This window comes from Diadema antillarum, unplaced genomic scaffold, assembly GCF_040938485.1.
Source record: "Diadema antillarum isolate AM-2024a unplaced genomic scaffold, OU_Dant_1.0 seq00000871_RagTag, whole genome shotgun sequence".
NCBI classification, from domain to species: Eukaryota; Metazoa; Echinodermata; class Echinoidea; order Diadematoida; family Diadematidae; genus Diadema; species Diadema antillarum.
The window spans coordinates 112,292-131,976 of NW_027271737.1; the positions used below are offsets into that span (position 1 = coordinate 112,292).

A 19,685-nucleotide genomic window follows, 5' to 3' on the forward strand; every position below is an offset into this window, starting at 1 on the left:
TTAAATGAATGATTAATTGGTTGATTGATTGCTTGATTAATTGATTGATTGAATGAATGATTGCTTGCTTGCTTGCTTGATTATTGATTGATTGGATTGATTGGATTGATTGATTGATTGATTGATTGATTGATTGATTGATTGATTGATTGATTGATTGATTGGACTGATTGATTGAATGGAATGATTGATTGACTGAATGATCTGAGGATGCATTAATTTTGTACTTTTCTTCTTGACTGAGTGACTGGCATGTGGGTTCGATATGTCTGTGCATGATTTGTGATAACTGTGCTTAAAAGATCTTGATGTTGTTAATCAACCTTCCATAACACACTGGAATAATTCAAAACGTGACAGAAAATCGCCAGAAAATTCCTAAACTATCATAACATAATCAAAACTGTGAGCAAAAAGACCAATTTGTTTGAATGAGAACACTTATTTGGACTGCTGGCTGAATTTTCCATCTTCTTTCAATTTGGCGCAAGCCATTTTTCACACTTTGGACAAAGAGCGTCAGTGTTCAGCCAAGCGTGAACAAAAATTTGTTTTGTTGATTGCACATGATAGATGATACTATAGGGCATCCATAAATATGAAAAAATCTTCCATATATTTTGAAATGTAATTTAGACAATTTTTTCAAAAGTGTAACTTTTTTTGATATGCCCTGTAGAAATATATCACTCTTTGTGTATAATTTACAAATACCAAAACACGGCCACATCATATGTAGGACTCCCAGTCAAACTGAAAGTAATCAAACTGTAAAGATAATGTCACAAATCAGACTGATTTCATTATCCTGTCACTCCATACAACATGATTCACGGAATTTCACTTATTGCCACATATATCATTGGAGTGATGGCAAGTCTTGAAACACACAAGTTTATACAAAGAGAGAGAGAGATTATTTTGAGCTTTCTAAAACAAAGGACGGCATTTTCAATATCATCAAAATACTCTTCGTTGATCAGAAATCTTAACAGTACACAATCATCAACACAATTCTGTGAAAGGTGTTTATAGGGCTCCTTATAAACCTCAATTGACATCACACCATCACTAATTTAACATATCATGACAATACATGAAATTTAGGGTTTTTTTATTCTTTTTAGAAATGATGTTTCCTCTTTACTAGCATCAAGCAATATTGTTTTCTGTGATTTTATACATTTTGGTAGTAATGTTAAAAAATCTCACTGAAATTGAAAAAAAAAGAGAAAGAATATTGAAAATGCATACAATGATAAATAACACACAAAAAACACCCTCTCAACACAAAACATTCCCAATGTTCACATTTTGATCGATTTGAAGATCAAATTTAAGAAATCTAATCATAAGAACCTCAGTGTCATTCACTCCATGAAAGATATCATTCTGCTCCAACAGCTAGTACAGCCTGTGCTAAAAGGCGGTGATTTCACTATTTGACGACGGTCCTTTCTTGCCTGTACCATTCTCAGCTAGGGATGTGTAATCACGTCCCTCAATGTCATGATTGTTCCAGTCATTCGCATCTCTCTTCTCTTTGGCCTCCTGTAAGAAAGAAGCAAGAATGATAGCAGTCCTTTAATTCTACTTCCCTTGGGACGAATTAAGATACTCAAAGGTCACAGGTCAGGTCAAAGGTCAAGCCAGTGGCAAATGACAGCTCAAAACTACACCTCTGCCGGGTTGTCTATAGCTCTGTCACGTTTCACAAAATACACACCACCAACTGGTTGGGCAAACATATACACAAATCATAAAGAGTCTTTAGTAACAGTAAAGTGACTAAACAATGTAAGATATTATAAAGCAGTGACAATATCATATTTGACATTTGGGTGTTTCTGGCTTGGGATGTCATGGAGGCATCTTGCTTTTTGGATAAATATCCAAAACTAGATGTACCTTGAGAAAGGTTATTAGCACTGCCCGAACTTTTCTCCCTCACCCAAACCTCATCCCCATCCCACCCCACCCCCCCCCCCCCAAAAAAAAAAAAAAACAAGAAGAGAAGAAGAAGAAGAAGAAAAGATGCCCATATACAAATTTTTATTCATAGGGCCTAGATGAGCAATGACAGTGGAATAGTAAGAGTCATAATGTAGCTCTATCTGTTTGGCATCCTGATGGAAAGATGCAAAGACTGACATTCCATTCCATATTACATTCATCACTGGAGTACACATGGCAGCCACTAGAAACTGCGTGATTGGCAACTTTTCATTGACACATTATGTTATGACCTGAAAACCAATGCCAATTTAATGTTACAAGCACAACTGGCACTAAAGTGGAAGCATGAGCATAGCCTCTGAGGTGATGAATGATGCGAAAAAATGGTAATGAACCAGGCTCAAGAGTTACATGTACAAGAGACAAACAATTTGTTATCACCATAATCATTGAAATACAGACATCCATCAAATGTAGCAAATGAACCCATTTTCTCACCTGGTCATATTCCACACCGCACTCCATGACCCTCCGACATCCTACTGGACAGCAGCAGAACAGCTTCCTCGCCAACGGACACAGGAGGTCAGGGTTCAAGTCCCTCGGTCGAGTGGCACCTGTCAGGCAGATGAAGTGATCAGCTCTCATTACTTTTTTGTAGTATGACACCTCAATCAGCTTCATGTATTGAAGTCTCCTATTATTTGCTCTTCATTATCAACAACAAAAACAATACATACATGGCTAGACAAAAATCAATTCAATGGAATTATGCAAATTCTAAAGTCAAGTTGTGATAAGAAGCAGAGTGGGATCATGCATAATCTTTATCACTGGATATCTTTAGATACATCATCCCTTGAATAAGTCTCCACTATTTCAACATTTCCTGACATGACTGTCTTTCAATGTTATCAGCAAATTGAAGTGTCTAGCATTTGCATGAGTTGACTGAAAGAGGGATCATCAATTGCAAGACCACCAATTATACAAAGGTAAAACAATCCAAAAAGCCTCTACACTTCCAAAGATAAAACACTCAGTATGCACAGTCTGTGTAGTCAGTTGCTTCAGCTGATGAGCAAAATTTTTAATGACTTACTGCCTCTGCCAAGGAAGGAGGTTATGTTTCCGTCGGCGTTGGTTTGTCTGATTGCAAAATAACTCATGAAGTTGTGAATGGATTTTGATAAAACTTACAGGAAAAGTTGATAATGACATAATAGATGATTTTATTATGGTAGTGATCCTGGCATATATACAAATTTTTGAAGGATTTTTGATATTTTTGCAAATAAGGTGAATGAACTTCGTAGTTTTAGCTGTGTGTAAATGAGTCTTACATTCGTGTACTAAAGTGAGTGCTCTGCTTGAGGAGCAGCACTGAAGAGCCACCCCGTGCAGCAGGAAGCTGATGAGGTAAACAATTCTTAGCTTTCTTCTTAACTTCTAAGCTATCACTGGGAAAGTTGGCAATTTTTAGCATGTGAGTATGGGTCGAAAAGAGCTGCTAGGCTGGGGTCTGCGCTCTCCGAGTGCTTTTCTAGTTACTGCTGCTGCTGCAGAGCAGGGACCCTTTTAATACTTTACACACTCATGGGAATGAATGCCCAGAGGTGGCATTCTTGAAAGGAAAGATGAAATGTACCTGTGAGAAAGCTTGTCAAAAGTCCCACAAAGAGAACCACCATCAAGGCCGTGAAGCTGTACCACAGGTAGGATATGCTGTAAAACTTGGCAATGCGCGGACTGGAGCCAGCCAGGAGTATTGTTGAGAGAAATAAAGGAAGAAATGATTAGCATCAAAAATATGTTAATGGCAAAGACAAGAAGAGTCTAAAGCATGCAAAAATTGGAGATTGGTCATTGCATTGCTAAATGTACTCCTACTGTACAAGCCTTTGAATACTGAATGGGCATTTGAATTGTACTGTATTATAACACTAGAGTCTTTAGAGCATCTCCACCTAATGCTACTTCATTAAAAGCATTGGTGAAATGTGTGGTTCAGCATCGTTATAAACTGTATTTGTACATACACAACATTTAATAGTCATTTACAAAACTTACATAGTAATCTAATACTATGTGAGCCTTCAAATGCATACATGGTATATATGTGTAGAACATATCAAGCCTTTCTTAACATCTGCCAGAAATGATTGCAACAACAACATTTTTTTAAAAGCTTTATTGATCTTTATTATTCAACAGATGTCACCAACTTTAGTCATTGACCAAGAACTAAAAAAGATGCTTCAATGATGCATAATAAGTCATCTCCATGCAAACTTATGGAGCGTCAAAAGCACATGTACGACAATAGTTCTATTAACGGACAGCCAAACCAAATAATGGAAGCATACACGCACAGACAGCACTCTAACCCATTGCCTTTGGAAATCTGGTTTTGGTCTAGCCCTGTGTTTGGCCAGTCAGGAGTAATTGAAAATGTCTGCAGGACCTGGTATCACTCATTGCATTCATAGTGTCTGTACAATAGAAATGCAGAAGATTCATACTATGGGTCTGATGAATCGGGCAGAATCTCCGATACGGACGTGACATTCTCGGCGAGGTATGCAGCCACTGTCGTTGTCACGTTTGGGAGCAGGCAGCCGTCAATCGATGTTGGCAACTTTTCCGCTACTGGGGGATACACATAGGCGCCAACGCCGATCCAGAAGGACACGCCAAATCCAAACAAGGAGCCCACTATGACTCCCTGCATGCAGAGAGAAAACAAATTACATGCACTTAAAGGGGATGGCTAGTAACCTATCAGTGGGAATCAGTGGGAATGCTGGGGGATGATTGTTCCAATTCTTGTGGGATTCATTTAAGAGTACATTATATATCTATTTTTGTGTGAAAATTATTTGCTTCAGAACAGTCTCATATTCAAGTAATGTGCAGATTAATGCCCCGTCACTGTACAAGCATGCTAACCTGGAAACATTAAACTGCACATTACTTGAATATGAGACCATTCTGAAGCAAATAATTTTCACACAACAATAGATATATAACGTACTCTTAAATGAATTCCACAAGGATTGGAACAATCATCCTCCAGAATTCCCACTGATTCCCACTGATCAGTTACTAGCCATCCCCTTTAATAGTCTCATATTACCCCCGTTGAGGACGAGTCCCTAGTATACTCGGGCAGGTGTCAGGGAAATGCATGTTGTAGCAAAATCAGTCCGTCCTCAACGGGTTAACGTAGTCTTTTGAACACCAATTCCTATTTGGAGATCTCTTTCCCTTCCGAGAAATAGAATAACTTGATAATGGCCACCTGGAATATATCATTTTCTCATTAAGTAATACATGTATAAGGATAGTTAAGGGTAAGAAACTCAACAAGTACTATACTCATATCAAAATAATTAATGTCCTATCCAAGCACTGATAATAGCAAGCTTTAGATATGCAACGTGTACGCTTAGACGATGCTAATTAGGCCAAAAATATTGCTCTGCACATGCGCGAGACTGGTGTTTCCATTATCTGACCCGGGAGGCTGATCTTAAGATGGTGAATATCATATCATGAAGTACAGACCTTTGAATATTTCATTTCACTTAGTTTCATTTATCCATTTATTTTCACAAAACATAGGAAAATAAAAATAAGTAGCACTTTTCGTTTCATAAACTCAGAGTACTACATTATACTGGGTGTCCCAAAAAAAGCGGAACGGTGGATTTTCAGTACCTTGCGTTCTAAAAGTGATATATTTTTTGACATCATTAGAAAGAGCATCTTCCGCAGAAGACCATGACACCAAAACTCATTAAATTTGGTTGAGCACTTTTTATTCTACGCCAATTTCTGTAAATACAGTCATTTTCACTTTTTTGCGACTTATGAGATAATAATTTGGGTGCGACACGCGTTCCATACGGTGAATTGTGTAAGCTCGTTGATCCATGTCAACAAAAGATAACGCTTTCATATTGGGAGCGCGCACACACACACACACGCACACACACACACACTTTTTCTTTCCTGGCCCGTGCCCAATGTGAAAGCTGTATCTTTGTTGACATGGATCACCGAGCTTACACAATATTCACCATATGGATCGCGTGTCGCACTCAAATTATTATCTCATAAGTCGCAAAAATCCGGCGAAATTTGACAATGATTGCATTTTCAGAAATTGGCATAGAATAAAATGTACTGAACCAAATTAAATGATTTTGGTATCATAGTCTTCTGCGGAAGATGCTCTTTCTAATGATGTCAAAAGATATATAACTTTTAGACTGCAAGGTACTGAAAATCCACCGTTCCGCTTTTTTTGGGACACCCGGTATAGGGCTTTATTATGGCAAATCTTGGAAGACTACCCATGAGTTTGAAATGGATACGAAATTTTGAAGACAATTATTCTTCAAACTTGATGTCATAAACATTGCAGAATTCAACTTTTTTTTATAAAGCCACCATATGTCTAGGAAAACAGATTGTAATACGGAAAAGCAGAACTCCAATAAAACCTCAATGAAAAATGTTTGGAGTAGCATGTGACAAGACTGGGAAAAATGACACCATGTCATAATTAATTGGCATGCATGCACAAATTCTGCACCACCACACTGAAGGAAGAAATTTACAGTGGTCATTATGAGAGGAATCGATCTGGCTCAATCTTGAGATCTAGGACAGGATATCTGGAATATGCCACTTTTGATATACACATATCATATCTACAGGAAGGTGATTTACTTGTAATTGCTGAACATGATACTTTGTCTGCATTTTAACAGCATACAGCCAAAGAAGTGAAATACCAAGTTATGATGTACGATGTATACGTGTACCGAGACATACAAAGGAAAAACATTTGCACTTCTGCCCAGCTACAAGTTTTGGCCCATGAGAATTACACAATTTATTTTGACTTTTGTCAATATATTGCTCGACAAACTGAAGGGGTCTGTTACCAATGCACTCACAATGTTATTTGCCCATGGAAAGAGGATGCCCAGTGTGAACATGCCCAGTAGAGGTCCACCAATCATTCCCATCAACCCAATGGCCACAGTGAGGAGTGGGCCCAGTCTGGAGGCCACAAAGGCCATCCCGATGGCCACCAGGCCATACACAGCAGCTGTGGGAGATGAACAGATAAGAAACAACTTTTGTGTGTTAGCTACATGTAACATATTGGAAGCTTGGGGACAAATGTTGAAAAGAAACTTCTGTGTGTGAGTATGTGTGTTTGTTTGTGCTTCTCTAGAATGATGGCTGCTGTTTGGCAACAAATGATACAGAGAAACTTGTGTTATGTTTGAATGTTTTAGCTACAACATTGGTAGATGCATGGGACAAAGTAGAGAACAGAGGAACTTGACTGCACTTTCTAATATGCAGAATGTATTTACTGTAGATCAAATACATCAAGTCGAAATGACTCGTATGTGCATTGCTTGGGATAAGAACAACAACATGAAGAATGTAATTTGCCTTTCTAAACATGTTGTAAAATAATGTGTCAGAGTATAAGGGTATGCATGCTTAGCAGGAACATGCCTAGTCACCTATGCAATAATGCTTTGTGTCTCAGAACACGCTATCTATTCCCTGGTGTTCCTCTCCATTCATGAGTATAACACACTGCCAGATTTAAACAGAGTAGAACCATTTCAACATGACTGACAAGAGCAGGCCAGAAATCCTGCCCCAGGGAATGGCAATGACGTACATTACCATGTGCGTTTGTCATGTGCCAGGGGTGGATCGGCTAAAGTCGGTTGTCATGGAAAAAGATATCATTCAAATTTGCAATCTAGCACCCTGCCGTCGTAAGTTCTTCAATCTGAGGCATTTATTGAGATACACATCTAGGTGTTGTATATACAATGTAGCCTCCCTTTCCCTTGCCCGTATGACTGGGTTAAAGGGATAATATAGTATTGGTGGAGATGAGGATTAGGATTTAACTTTGTGCGAGCCACCAAGAAACCACTTAATATGAAGTAATACAGAGCATACCATTTCAAGCAGAATTCAAAGCTTATTACATGAAAATCAGTTTTGGCTATTTCTATCCCTCTTGAAATTACAGGCTCTTTCATCTTTCATAAGCAGGATTCTCATTATCTCATTAAAAAATGATAGAAACCTGAAGTTAGGTCTCAACCAAAACTATCTGATCCCTTTAACACTCAGTTTTGGAAGCAGCTCATCTCTGACTGTTCGTATTCATGTTTTTAGATAGCATGACGGATTCACATTCTTTTCCAAGTGGTGAAACAAAAAAAATGAAGAATCCCGATCATGACTTATGCTCAACATCACACTGTCCATCATCTTCAGGAAGATTGTACAAGTGAACAATATGGCTGACTCACCAAGGATCTTGGACGTGATGGTTTTACTCCTCTCAGAGATATCCCTCTTCAGCGGTTTAATGATGTCCTCCACCGTCACAGCAGCTAGCGAATTCAGCCCCGACGACACAGTGCTGCAATGATGTTTCACAGGTAAAAAGAATGGCAAAGGGGAAAAACGGTTCTAAAATGGTGAAGAGCACATATGTTTGCCAGTCTCATGGATTCACACTACCCAGTATTTGCTCAGCCCTGTATATGATAGGATTCCAAAAGGGTACTTCCATTTGTTCTGTATCATTGTTCTTCTGGACTCACGACATTACCTACTTTTCTATTCTGAAAAAAAAAAAGGAGCAAAAATCGTTGACCATTTGTATAAACATTCTACATGAATATGAATGTAGGCCAGAACAAAAGTTTCCAAAACATCTCTCTGAAGAACAGACACTTTCTGTAAAAGTCGGCCGGGTAAGAGGAGTTTCGTGTGTTTTTAATTCCGCGGAATCAAGACATCAACTACTGGAACACATGGCAAGCAAAAATATTTGCATGATTTTATTTTCGTGCTAGTTTCTGGTTGCACGAAATGCGCGAAAATTTCAACACCGCAAAAATTTCCACTTTTACAGTAAGTATGTATACTGGATATTTACTAGATACACCAATGCCTTGATCAGGACTGCATAACATTCACACATCAAAATTATGGACGTTCCAAAGAGCACTAGTCATGGAGATACTTCTTTGTGGTATATGCATATCAAGTAGCAAAATGATTTTTAAAAACATGCAGGTTTTTACATCTACTGTCACAGCATAAAGAGATATCATAGTTGTCAGAAGTCTCCTGTAGAACAAGGCAGACTTGGCTTGGCAGCTGTGTAGGCCTACTGGCTGATTAAAGGGCACTAATCGATCACTCGGTGCATACCTCAAGGTCCCACTGAAGATAGCGGCGATGAAGAGCCCGGGAAGTCCATGTATGAAGCCCAGCTCAGTCACCACATAGAATGGAAGAAGCTGCACACATAGCGGAGGTAAGAGAAATCATCAGCTTGTGTCAGAATGTACATGAGGGCTGCAATATGAGAGTTGTGGAATTGAATGCAGACTTGCTCTTGACAGTAAATTTGTGTATCGGTATTTGTATTGCAATCTTGTGGTGATCAGATTCGCCTCTTGCAAGGCACATACACGTACCTGCATTGTATACAAATCAAGATTTATTTTGGTGATTTGGGGAAATATCAACATACATCAATATCAACCACAAGAGATTTGGAACATGACTAGATGTAGGGCATGCCGAACACTATTTGCAAGAAGAGGTCCAGCAACCAATAGTACTGAAGATTTAGACTCCTTTATGGGGAAGTGGTCTATGAAATGTGCATTCATGACCACTTGAAGGGAAACCAGTTACAAGATGTTCCAGTTCACTTAAAAGTGCTAAAAAGAAATACACCATTACCCATATTTCACCATAATTTGCTCTCACAAAGAAAACTTGGTACATACAATGTACTGGTACTTACGTGTGATTCAGATAAGAATTCAAAGCAGTAGAACTCTTTTCAGCAAGTAAATTTGTGAAATTTCTGCATATTCTACATTTGAGTGTCATCAACTCATGCCAGTCTCTCTTGAAAGTTCATTTACCTGATCTCCATTGGCAACAAAGCCTGCCTTGATTGGGTCGCAGTCAGCGAAGACGGCAAACATGACGAGACCACACATGAGACAGAGTGAGACGAAGATGAACAGCATCGGACAGTTGAGGTAGATTGACCTGCAATATGTGCAACACAAAGACACGCCATGCAGCAATATTTAAAGTAACATGATTGGCACAAATACAAAGTTGATTTACGCCATGCCATCTTACAGTCTGCTCATTGAAACTGACAAGCAGCTGAAGCTAATACTAATATCTCCGACTGATTCTTTTCACCTGAAACATGAACTGACTACTTACAAATTTGCAATAGAAATTAACTATCAGTGAATGGATCACTTTAGATCGTAATTTATGTTGGCATTTATACAAAGTCAATAAACATTAGCTCAGAGGAGGAAGAACAATCATCCAAAAAACTGTCTTTCTTTTTTACAGTAATAAGGAAACATGCACCAAAGAGACAATCAAGGTTACTGAAAGGCAATTTACAAAGTCAGAGATAAAGGAAAAGAAATGAAATGCACATCTAAAAGTATTGCTTAATCATCAGACATGTGCAGCCTTCATGGTAAAATTATGGATGTATGATCTGACACCATTGCAAATGCATAGCATTTCTGAATACTCTGCCTAAAACACACAAATAATTTCACTTTTGCAGATGTGTGTGTATGTATGTGTGTGTGTGTGTGTGTGTGTGTGTGTGTTTGTCTGTATGTCTGTCTGTGTGTCTTTTCTGTCTCTGCATCTGAGTATTGTATTTTAAAAGCTTACAAGTTTTAGTAAATACCAGACACAGGAAGAGAGGAAACTGGAATGGCACACAATTTGCCTCAATGGCAATAGCAAGGGAGAAATTACTGCCCTGTGAAAACATTGGATGGTAGAAATTAGCTCGTAACTACCGATGCCATAAGCTATTATCCACTTCCAATACTGCGTCCTCTGGCCTTGATAGTGGTTCCGCACAGATCTTAAACTGGAAAAATCCCACTAGAGAGTATCGAGTCTCATACTATCGACAGATTTGCCCAAAAGTTGCCTGTACATGAAAGGATTGTGGGATAACCTGGATGTGTCATATCACTATCTTGTTTTTTATTCTTCAATAGGTGGATAAGAAAGAAAAGTGTGTCGACAAGACCGATGACTCAAATACAGAAAGCCATCTTTATAGATCATTTTTATATTAATTTTTCTTCAAGAATGAATGATACTTGTGCATCCACTAAATTAATGAGTTCATGTATTATAACACTATGAACTGTAATCCTCCTAATTCTCAGTTGTCTTGTTTCCATCTCTCTCTCTCTCTACCTAAGTAGGGCCTATATTTGTATGAATTTACCACATCAGTGGGGCAGCTATGTGAAACAGATGCTCACATCTGGTGTAAAGTATGAAATTTTGCATATAGGGGTATTTTGGGGCACTGATTTAAAAAATTGCTGGATCCAAGTGATCTGACCACTGGGTCGGCCACCATTTTGAATTCCAATATGGCCGCCAATTTTTGCTACATCTGCCCCACTACATTATTTGGTAAATGAATTTATTAAAAGAGATTTGGTCCTCAAAATACTGGCCTACCCTAGGTAAAGCCACCTAATATGTACTCATCTTGTTCTCTAGCTGGGCAACTCTGCAGTTTACATAATTATGTGTCTTGAGCATAATTTTGAACCACTTCTAACATCTGCAATTTTGTCACACAAGCTGTTCATTTGATAGTGAGATGTTCCTACCACACATTATGGATGAGTCTTGAAGGACAAGCTGAATTTTGTTACAACCCCAGTTCCTCTAAAGGAAAATTACAGACCAGTAAAAGCTAGTTTGAGACAGAGGAGTAAAATCTCAAAGCACAATAGTGAAACTGTGATCAAAATAAAAGACATTACAAATCTCATCTCAGTGGCGGATCTAGGAGGGGGCACACGCCCCCCACTTAATTTTTTGTTAAAACAAAAGAAATAAAAAGAAAAAATGGAGGAGGGAGCGCGTGTGTCCACCCTTAATAATTTTGTAAAAGCGCCCCCTCTTTATGGAATTCCTGGATCCGCCCCTGCATCTTCAACACATGAGAAATGCTTTCTATCCTAGAGTCTAGACCTTCATTTACTTCCTTACCATTTGGCAGCGCGGAGTGTTGGACAGCTCAGATAGCGCTGGACGGACGCTTGATTGCAGCCAAACGTAGCCAGCCAGTTGAAGGTTGCACCAAAGATCAAGGACCAGACGGTGTGCCGTATCGTGGGATTCACTCGAATGCTAGAAGATGAAGGCATGGAAAGTGACCAAGCCATTAGGGCCTTCTCTCTACAACATGGCACTATGTGAGCAAACATTCTGTGTCGGTAATAGAAGCAGACTTTATAGTGAGCTGGAGAAGGCATAGCAAAGTATGAACTGTTCTCTAACATTAATTTTGTTATATTTTCTATTGGTTAGAATTACAGCAAGCTTATCAGTCAAAAGTAGATGCCTTTTCTTGAATCATTTGCAGAGAAATTCTGTAGCACACTAAATGACATCAAACTTACAGTGCTCTGTTCAAAATGAATACTTTCTCAGTGTAATGAGCGCAACAACCATGGTGATGCACTTCCAAGTTTTACTGCAGTGTTATACAGATGACTTAGGTACAGCTATTATAATATAAAATTAAAGGGGCTGTACAGTACTGGTTGAGGTGGTGATTCATGGTTTAACATTCCTAAGTGAGATAATGAGAAACCTTTTATGAAATATGAAAGAGCATGTAATTTTAAGAAGGATTCAATGTTTATTTGATGAAAATTGGTTTTCAAATGGCTGAGATATCCAAAAAAGTGATAATAATAAAAGACTACATGCCCCAACTTTATTAGGATCTCTTTGTTTCACCTTGTTTTTGGATATCTTGGCCACTTCAAAACCGATTTTCATCAAATAAACTTTTGATACCCCTTAGAATTGCATGCTCTGTGACATCTCATAGAGTGGTTTCTCAATATCTCGCAAAATGTTAAAAGCTAAATCCTCACCTCGACCAGAACTGTACACACCCTTTAAGTTGAAATACCTCACATCCTGTCCTAGCTTTATGACCCCACGGAAATTTGTCTTATCTCAATCACTTTCTTCGCATCTCTTACATTTCCACTCTCGTGAACATCTGCTTTAACCTAAACAAATTCCATGGAAGACTGAAAACTGTGAATGTTTCTGTTAGAAACGATTAATCAGCACACAGAATGTGACCAACCACACCTTAAAAATCTCCTCTGAGGGAGGGACAAGTTTTACGGACCTATCAAAAAATTACTGAAGTAGGCGATCCAATGACAAGCCAGCCACTCCCAAATCAAAGACTTGATTGCAGCAAGCTGTCATGAGAAAAACTATTTCGAGTGTGTTTATTCTATTTCTTTTCATTCATTTATTCATTTTTCACCCGTCCTCACATCATATACATAAAAAACATATATATATATCATTTTATTTTCTTCAACAAGGCACAAATGAACCAAGTAAGCTGTCCAATTATACTGTATCCCTTTTGAGAAGCGAGTATTCTATTTCGCCAAAGACCATTTGATATGTTGCAAAAAAATCCAATGATTTCACAAGCACTGTGGCCAGCATCATAAAATCATTTCACATACTCATCAAAGATGACTCTGCCGCCCTCTTTGTTGATGCTCCAGACATTGGCGAATCCATCCATCTTGATGGAGCCATGGATGATAACGGCTATGAGACAGGACACCATGATGATTGTTTGGAAGACATCAGTCCAGATGACCGCCTTCATACCACCCTATTCGCAGAAACAATAATGGGAGGAAAAATTGTGATTTGTGAAAGTGCCACTTTCACTCATAAGACAAAAAAAAAAAAAAAGATTCTCATCCTTGTCCTTGCAGACAGAAATCGTTCCTTAAGTTGTTTCTATCCAATCTAGCCAATTCACTTCCCACAGGATTTTTCGCAGCTGACAATTTTTATGACCTTTGTAAGAAAAGTACAATGATCCCTGACCTAAATCTTTGACCAAAATGTTATGAAAATCATTACCATCTATCATTATCCTTCCTACCAAACTATATTAGCACTGGTTGTTCCTATAGCTGAAATAATGACCAATCACATACACCAAGTACTCTGACCTTGACCTTTTTCCAAAATGACGCAAATTAACGTGTTCATTTCTATCTTTCCTACCAAATCACGTTACCACTAAATATCATTAGGTGAAGTACTGGTTCTTAATAATAATAATAATAATAATAATAATAATAATAATAATGATAATAATAATAATAATAATAATAATGATAATGATAATAATAATAATAATAATGATAATAATAATAATAATAATAATAACAAGGAAAAGTAGAAATTACGCGGTGCGTAACATATGTCCCCGCCGGAAGTAGCATTTTGTAACAAAATGTGCAATATAGGTAAAAAATCAAGGTCAAAGGTCAAAGAAGTCAAAGGTCAAAATTCTGTGTAGAAGTTTTGAAGCCCTCACCTAGTGCCATCACATAAAGCAAATGGAATCGAAATTGGGTTAGAAATGGCGAAGGAGTAGCATTTTGTAGCCAATGTACAATATAGGTCAAAAATCAAGGTCAAAGGTCAAAGAAGACAAAGGTCAAAATTCTGTGCAGAAGTTTTGAAGCCCTCACCTAGTGCTATCACATAAAGCAAACGGAATCGAAATCGGGTTAGAAATGGCGAAGGAGTAGCATTCTGTAGCAAAATGCACAATATAGGTCGAAAATCAAGGTCAAAGGTCAAAGAGGTCAAAGGTCAAAATTCTGTGTAGAAGTTTTGAAGCCCTCAACTAGTGCCATCATATAAAGCAAACGGAATCGAAATCGGGTTAAAAATGGCGAAGGAGTAGCATTTCGTAGCAAAATGTACAATATGGGTCAAAAATCAAGGTCAAAGGTCAAAGAAGTCAAAGGTCAAAATTCTGTGTAGAAGTTTTGAAGCCCTCACATAGTGCCATCACATAAAGCAAACGGAATCGAAATCGGTTTAGAAATGGCGAAGGAGTAGCATTTTGTAGCAAAATGTACAATATAGGTCAAAAAATCAAGGTCAAAGGTCAAAGAAGTCAAAGGTCAAAATTCTGTGTAGAAGTTTTGAAGCCCTCACCTAGTGCCATCACATAAAGCAAACGGAATCGAAATCGGGTTAGAAATGGCGAAGGAGTAGCATTTTGTAGCAAAATGTACAATATAGGTCAAAGGTCAAGGTCAAAGGTCACGACTGAAATTCTGTGTAGAAGTTTCAAAGCTCCCATGTAGTGCTATCATATAAAGCAAACAGAATCAAAATTGGCTCATAAATGACAGAGAAGTAGCAAATTGAAGATTTTGATCACACACGGACGCACACACGGACACACGGACGGACGGACGGACGGACGGACGGACGGACACACGGACACACACACGTACGGAGCCCGTTTCATAGTCCCCTGCTCGAACTCGTTCGGCGGGGACAATAATAATAATAATAATAATAATAATAATAGCACACTGTAATGAATTTCAAATACAGTTCAGTAACTTTTGACCTGACTGGAAGCTGTCGTACATGTCATCAGCAGGTTGGCAACGTACGCAAAATATCCGGGCTTTGTATAAAAAATATAAAAAAATCAGTCTTTACCAGGTATTTACTCATTTACCTGAAAACCCTACAACATGCCTCAAATATAGATAGTCTATATGGGTAGTCCTACTGGTTTGATGAAATTATTTCTTTTAAAAAAAAAAAATCTGAAGAAGCTTTGTGAGAATTTGCACTGGATTTATTATTCTAAAGTGTTTTAAAATCAAAACCATTGTTACTGCACTTAAAACAAAACTTAACATAACAAAAACAAACAAAATACCAGCAAGTTGATGTTATTTTAATACTCGTGAAGTTTAAGAGCTTTTGTCGCAGATATTTCTGTATGAAGGCAAGAATGCGAGTGACCTCTGCCTTTTCACAATTTTCCTCTTAACTTTGTTTTTGCAGGAAAGTAAAACATGAGAACAACGAGATCTAAATGGTAATTTTCGCAGCGCGTCTGTCGCCATGCACCCTCTTGAGAAGACTAGTATCCCCTCACCCACCCACCCTTCCCCCTTAAATTCCGTAACCCGCTGACTGTCTTGCGATTTTTCAACAATGCGCGTTTTGTGAGTGATCCACTGTATTCAATAGTATACGAATAATTTATGAGTTGTGAGTGCATAGGGCACGAATATCGCACGAGGCGCGAGATGAGCCACTGGTCTATTCAACAAGGCGCGTAGCGCCGCGTTGAATAGACCAGTGGCGAATCTCGCGCCGAGTGCGGTATTACGTGCCCCAATGCACGAACAAAATCATAAATTATTCGTTTTATACAACACCTTGTCCACAATCACAATACAAAATTAGTGACCGCCAACTCAGGAAGGCCCAAAAATAAATGTAACAATTAGGCAGAGAATTGTAAACCACCCTGTGTACTGCTTTCAAACACTCGTCATGATTCGACCACACAGTCACAGGAATCACGAACTCCGCAGGGTCTATACCCATTCTACGCTAACGTTAGATCGAGTTAGGCCTGGCTGTTAGGTCGATCTGAGATGTCGGTAGATCTAGTAGTAGGTCTAGACTTTGTCTATTTCCGAAAATGATTTTGTATAAAAACACAGAAAAATAATCAAATTACGGTTTCTCAACTTGAAATGAAGTCTTGATGTTGGGATCACTGTGGTCCACGTAGCAGATCAGAGTCAAAAGTAAAAACACAGCAGTACCGCTAGGTGTATACAGGCCGCGATACCAACACTAGCTAGGTAAAGTAACTGCGCGTATACGTTAACGTTGCAGTACTCCGCCGCGCCTGGTCTGTGAGACTTACCGGCAGCGCAGCGCAGCCGGCCAGCACGTACACTGTACAATGTAGTTTGCTGGCGCTTTGCTACGGGTGTGAGCCACAGAACTCTGTGAGCGGCCATGCATTAGTAGCCCCCCGCGAAGCCGTGCTATAGTACCTTCGAGCCGTGCTATAGGCCCATGCCAGGGGCCTATTGTATGGCTGTCACTCTCAATGAGTTTGATAGGTATTTTCTATTGAATGTCATGTGACATGTTCTTGGCCAATCACAATTCGACATCATTCTGAGGTGTTGTATAACATGAACATTTTTACTCATGCGACATTATGACACTTTGTTGACTATAATTATGGTCGGAAGCGGGTGGTGGTATCTCACTGAGCGGCGAACGTTTTCGAACGTAACGATTTAGGTTTCATCGGGGTTCGTAAAAAGTTGCAATCAAATTCGCAGTTTTCATTGTCGCAGTTTTTCATGTCGCAATTTGTCGTAAAGAAATTGTTAACATGTTTAAATTTTCTTTGCGGCAAGAAACACTGTTTGCGACAATGAAAATTGCGACAATGAAGACTGTTTGCGAATTTGATTGTGAATCCTGACGAAACCTAAAATTCGATATGCTCGCAGACACTCGCGATCGTCGCTTAGTGAGATAGCGTAATATACGCAAATCAATCCGAGGACATGCAGACGAGTCCGAAGGACTGATGAAAATTTCGAGTCTTTTGTTACATGGGTCGTCAGCAGGGGATTAAAAGTATCGTAAATCGTAATCACGGAAACAGAAATCGAACCGAACACCCCAACTATTATACGAATAATTTATGAGTTGTGAGTGCATAGGGCACGAATATCGCACGAGGCGCGAGATAAGCCACTGGTCTATTCAACAAGGCGCGTAGCGCCGCGTTGAATAGACCAGTGGCGAATCTCGCGCCGAGTGCGGTATTACGTGCCCCAATGCACGAACAAAATCATAAATTATTCGTTTTATACAACACCTTGTCCACAATCACAGTACTAAATTAGTGACCGCTAACTCAGGAAGGCCCAAAAATAAATGTAACAATCAGGCAGAGAATTGTAAACCACCCTGTGTACTGCTTTCAAACACTCGTCATGATTCGACCACACAGTCACAGGAATCACAACCTCCGCAGGGTCTATACCCATTATACGCTTACGTTAGATCGAGTTAGGCCTGACTGTTAGGCCGATCTGAGATGTCGGTAGATCTAGTAGTAGGTCTAGACTTTGTCTATTTCCGAAAATGATTTTGTATAAAAACACAGAAAAATAATCAAATTACGGTTTCTCAACTTGAAATGAAGTCTTGATTTTGGGATCACTGTGGTCCACGTAGCAGATCAGAGTCAAAAGTAAAAACACAGCAGTAGGTGTAAAGGCCGCGATACATGCAACTACTAGTAGCTAGGTAAAGTAGCTGCGCGTACACGTTAACCAGTACTCCGCCGCGCCTGGTATGTGATGTGAGACTTACCGGCAGCGCAGCGCAGCCGGCCAGCACGTACAATGTAGTTTGCTGGCGCTTTAATTGCTACGGGTGGGTGTGAGCCACAGAACTCTGTGAGCGGCCATGCATTAGTAGCCCCCCGCGAAGCCATGCTATAGTACCTTCGAGCCATGCAATAGGCCCATGCCAGGGGCCTATTGTATGGCTGTCACTCTCAATGAGTTTGATAGGTATTTTCTATTGAATGTCATGTGACATGTTCTTGGCCAATCACAATTCGACATCATTCTGAGGTGTTGTATAAAAATGCATTATACTCTATAATCTCATTTACATATGCGCGTCACTGAGCTGATGTTACGCAGTTGCATTATTGAGGGCGTATCAATGGGCGCGACAACTCCACTGTTACATCACTCTCACGCATGCGCAAAATTACAGTGCATAGCTATGGCAACATAACTGGCTATAAATACGATGATCACAATATAGTTGTTACCTTTTTAGGCCACAGGCTTGAGCTCTTGACGATTGACTATTGTCATACGTTGATTCTGAGCGTTTTTCTTCATTAATCGATTACGATTAAGGGTTGAAATTTCACCAATCAACCATGAGCGACGAACGTAAGTTCTCCTTATTTTGTTAAGAGCATTCTCTATGATTCTAAAGATGTATTTGCAAATGAGCCTTGCCAACTACGAGTACATTGTGTCATTCTGCTGTATGTAAAGTTCCCGTCATAGAGACTACTTATGCTGCTACTTAATACTCTCGTACTGTATATATATATATATATATATATATATATATATGTATCCATACACCACACAATAATGCACGCATTTAACACTTCTGCTGCAGCAATAACAATTGTAAATGATTTTCTTTTTTGCCATCATTCTAACGCGTCTTAAGATTCTGATTTCACGAAAAAAATTTACGATGCGACATTCCGACCTTTAATTTGCGTTGCTAGTGAGTGACTGGGCATTTTCAATTATGAAAGCCATCTACAAAATCTATAAACACACAACACTGACACACACATATATAACATATGCAATGTAATTATGTTATATAAAATACACGTATTATTCATTCAATCTCCAGCCACTCGGGTCATTCCCGCTTTCAAGGAATATTTGAAGGCGATGAACGAATTCATCGAATTCGTCTTTCTGAGAGATATCCGAGACATCATCATGCCGGATGATTACACCGGCAATACAGACGAAGTCGTGCGGTCCTGCGAGACGACCGAGGCATCGTGGAAGGTGCAGAGGCAGACAACTTGGGACGAGGTTGCAGAAACTAAAGTTGGGGAGGGAGAAGTGACTGAAATC

At 39.1% G+C, this 19,685-nt stretch overlaps 1 protein-coding gene across 1 annotated transcript in view; it reads right to left on the reverse strand.

Moving 5' to 3' along the window:
- Nucleotides 1-1,419: 1,419 nt before the first annotated feature.
- Nucleotides 1,420-19,685, reverse strand: part of LOC139740667 (sodium-coupled monocarboxylate transporter 1-like) — a 37,972-nt gene continuing 19,706 nt past the window's right edge. The window contains exons 5-14 of the mRNA XM_071651238.1: nt 13,629-13,783; nt 12,112-12,252; nt 9,963-10,092; nt 9,235-9,323; nt 8,322-8,434; nt 6,924-7,078; nt 4,479-4,681; nt 3,605-3,705; nt 2,455-2,573; nt 1,420-1,551 (exon numbers count right to left, since the gene is read on the reverse strand). Of these exons, the coding sequence (XP_071507339.1) occupies nt 1,420-1,551; nt 2,455-2,573; nt 3,605-3,705; nt 4,479-4,681; nt 6,924-7,078; nt 8,322-8,434; nt 9,235-9,323; nt 9,963-10,092; nt 12,112-12,252; nt 13,629-13,783 (1,338 nt within the window). The remainder of the gene's footprint in view (nt 1,552-2,454; nt 2,574-3,604; nt 3,706-4,478; nt 4,682-6,923; nt 7,079-8,321; nt 8,435-9,234; nt 9,324-9,962; nt 10,093-12,111; nt 12,253-13,628; nt 13,784-19,685) is intronic.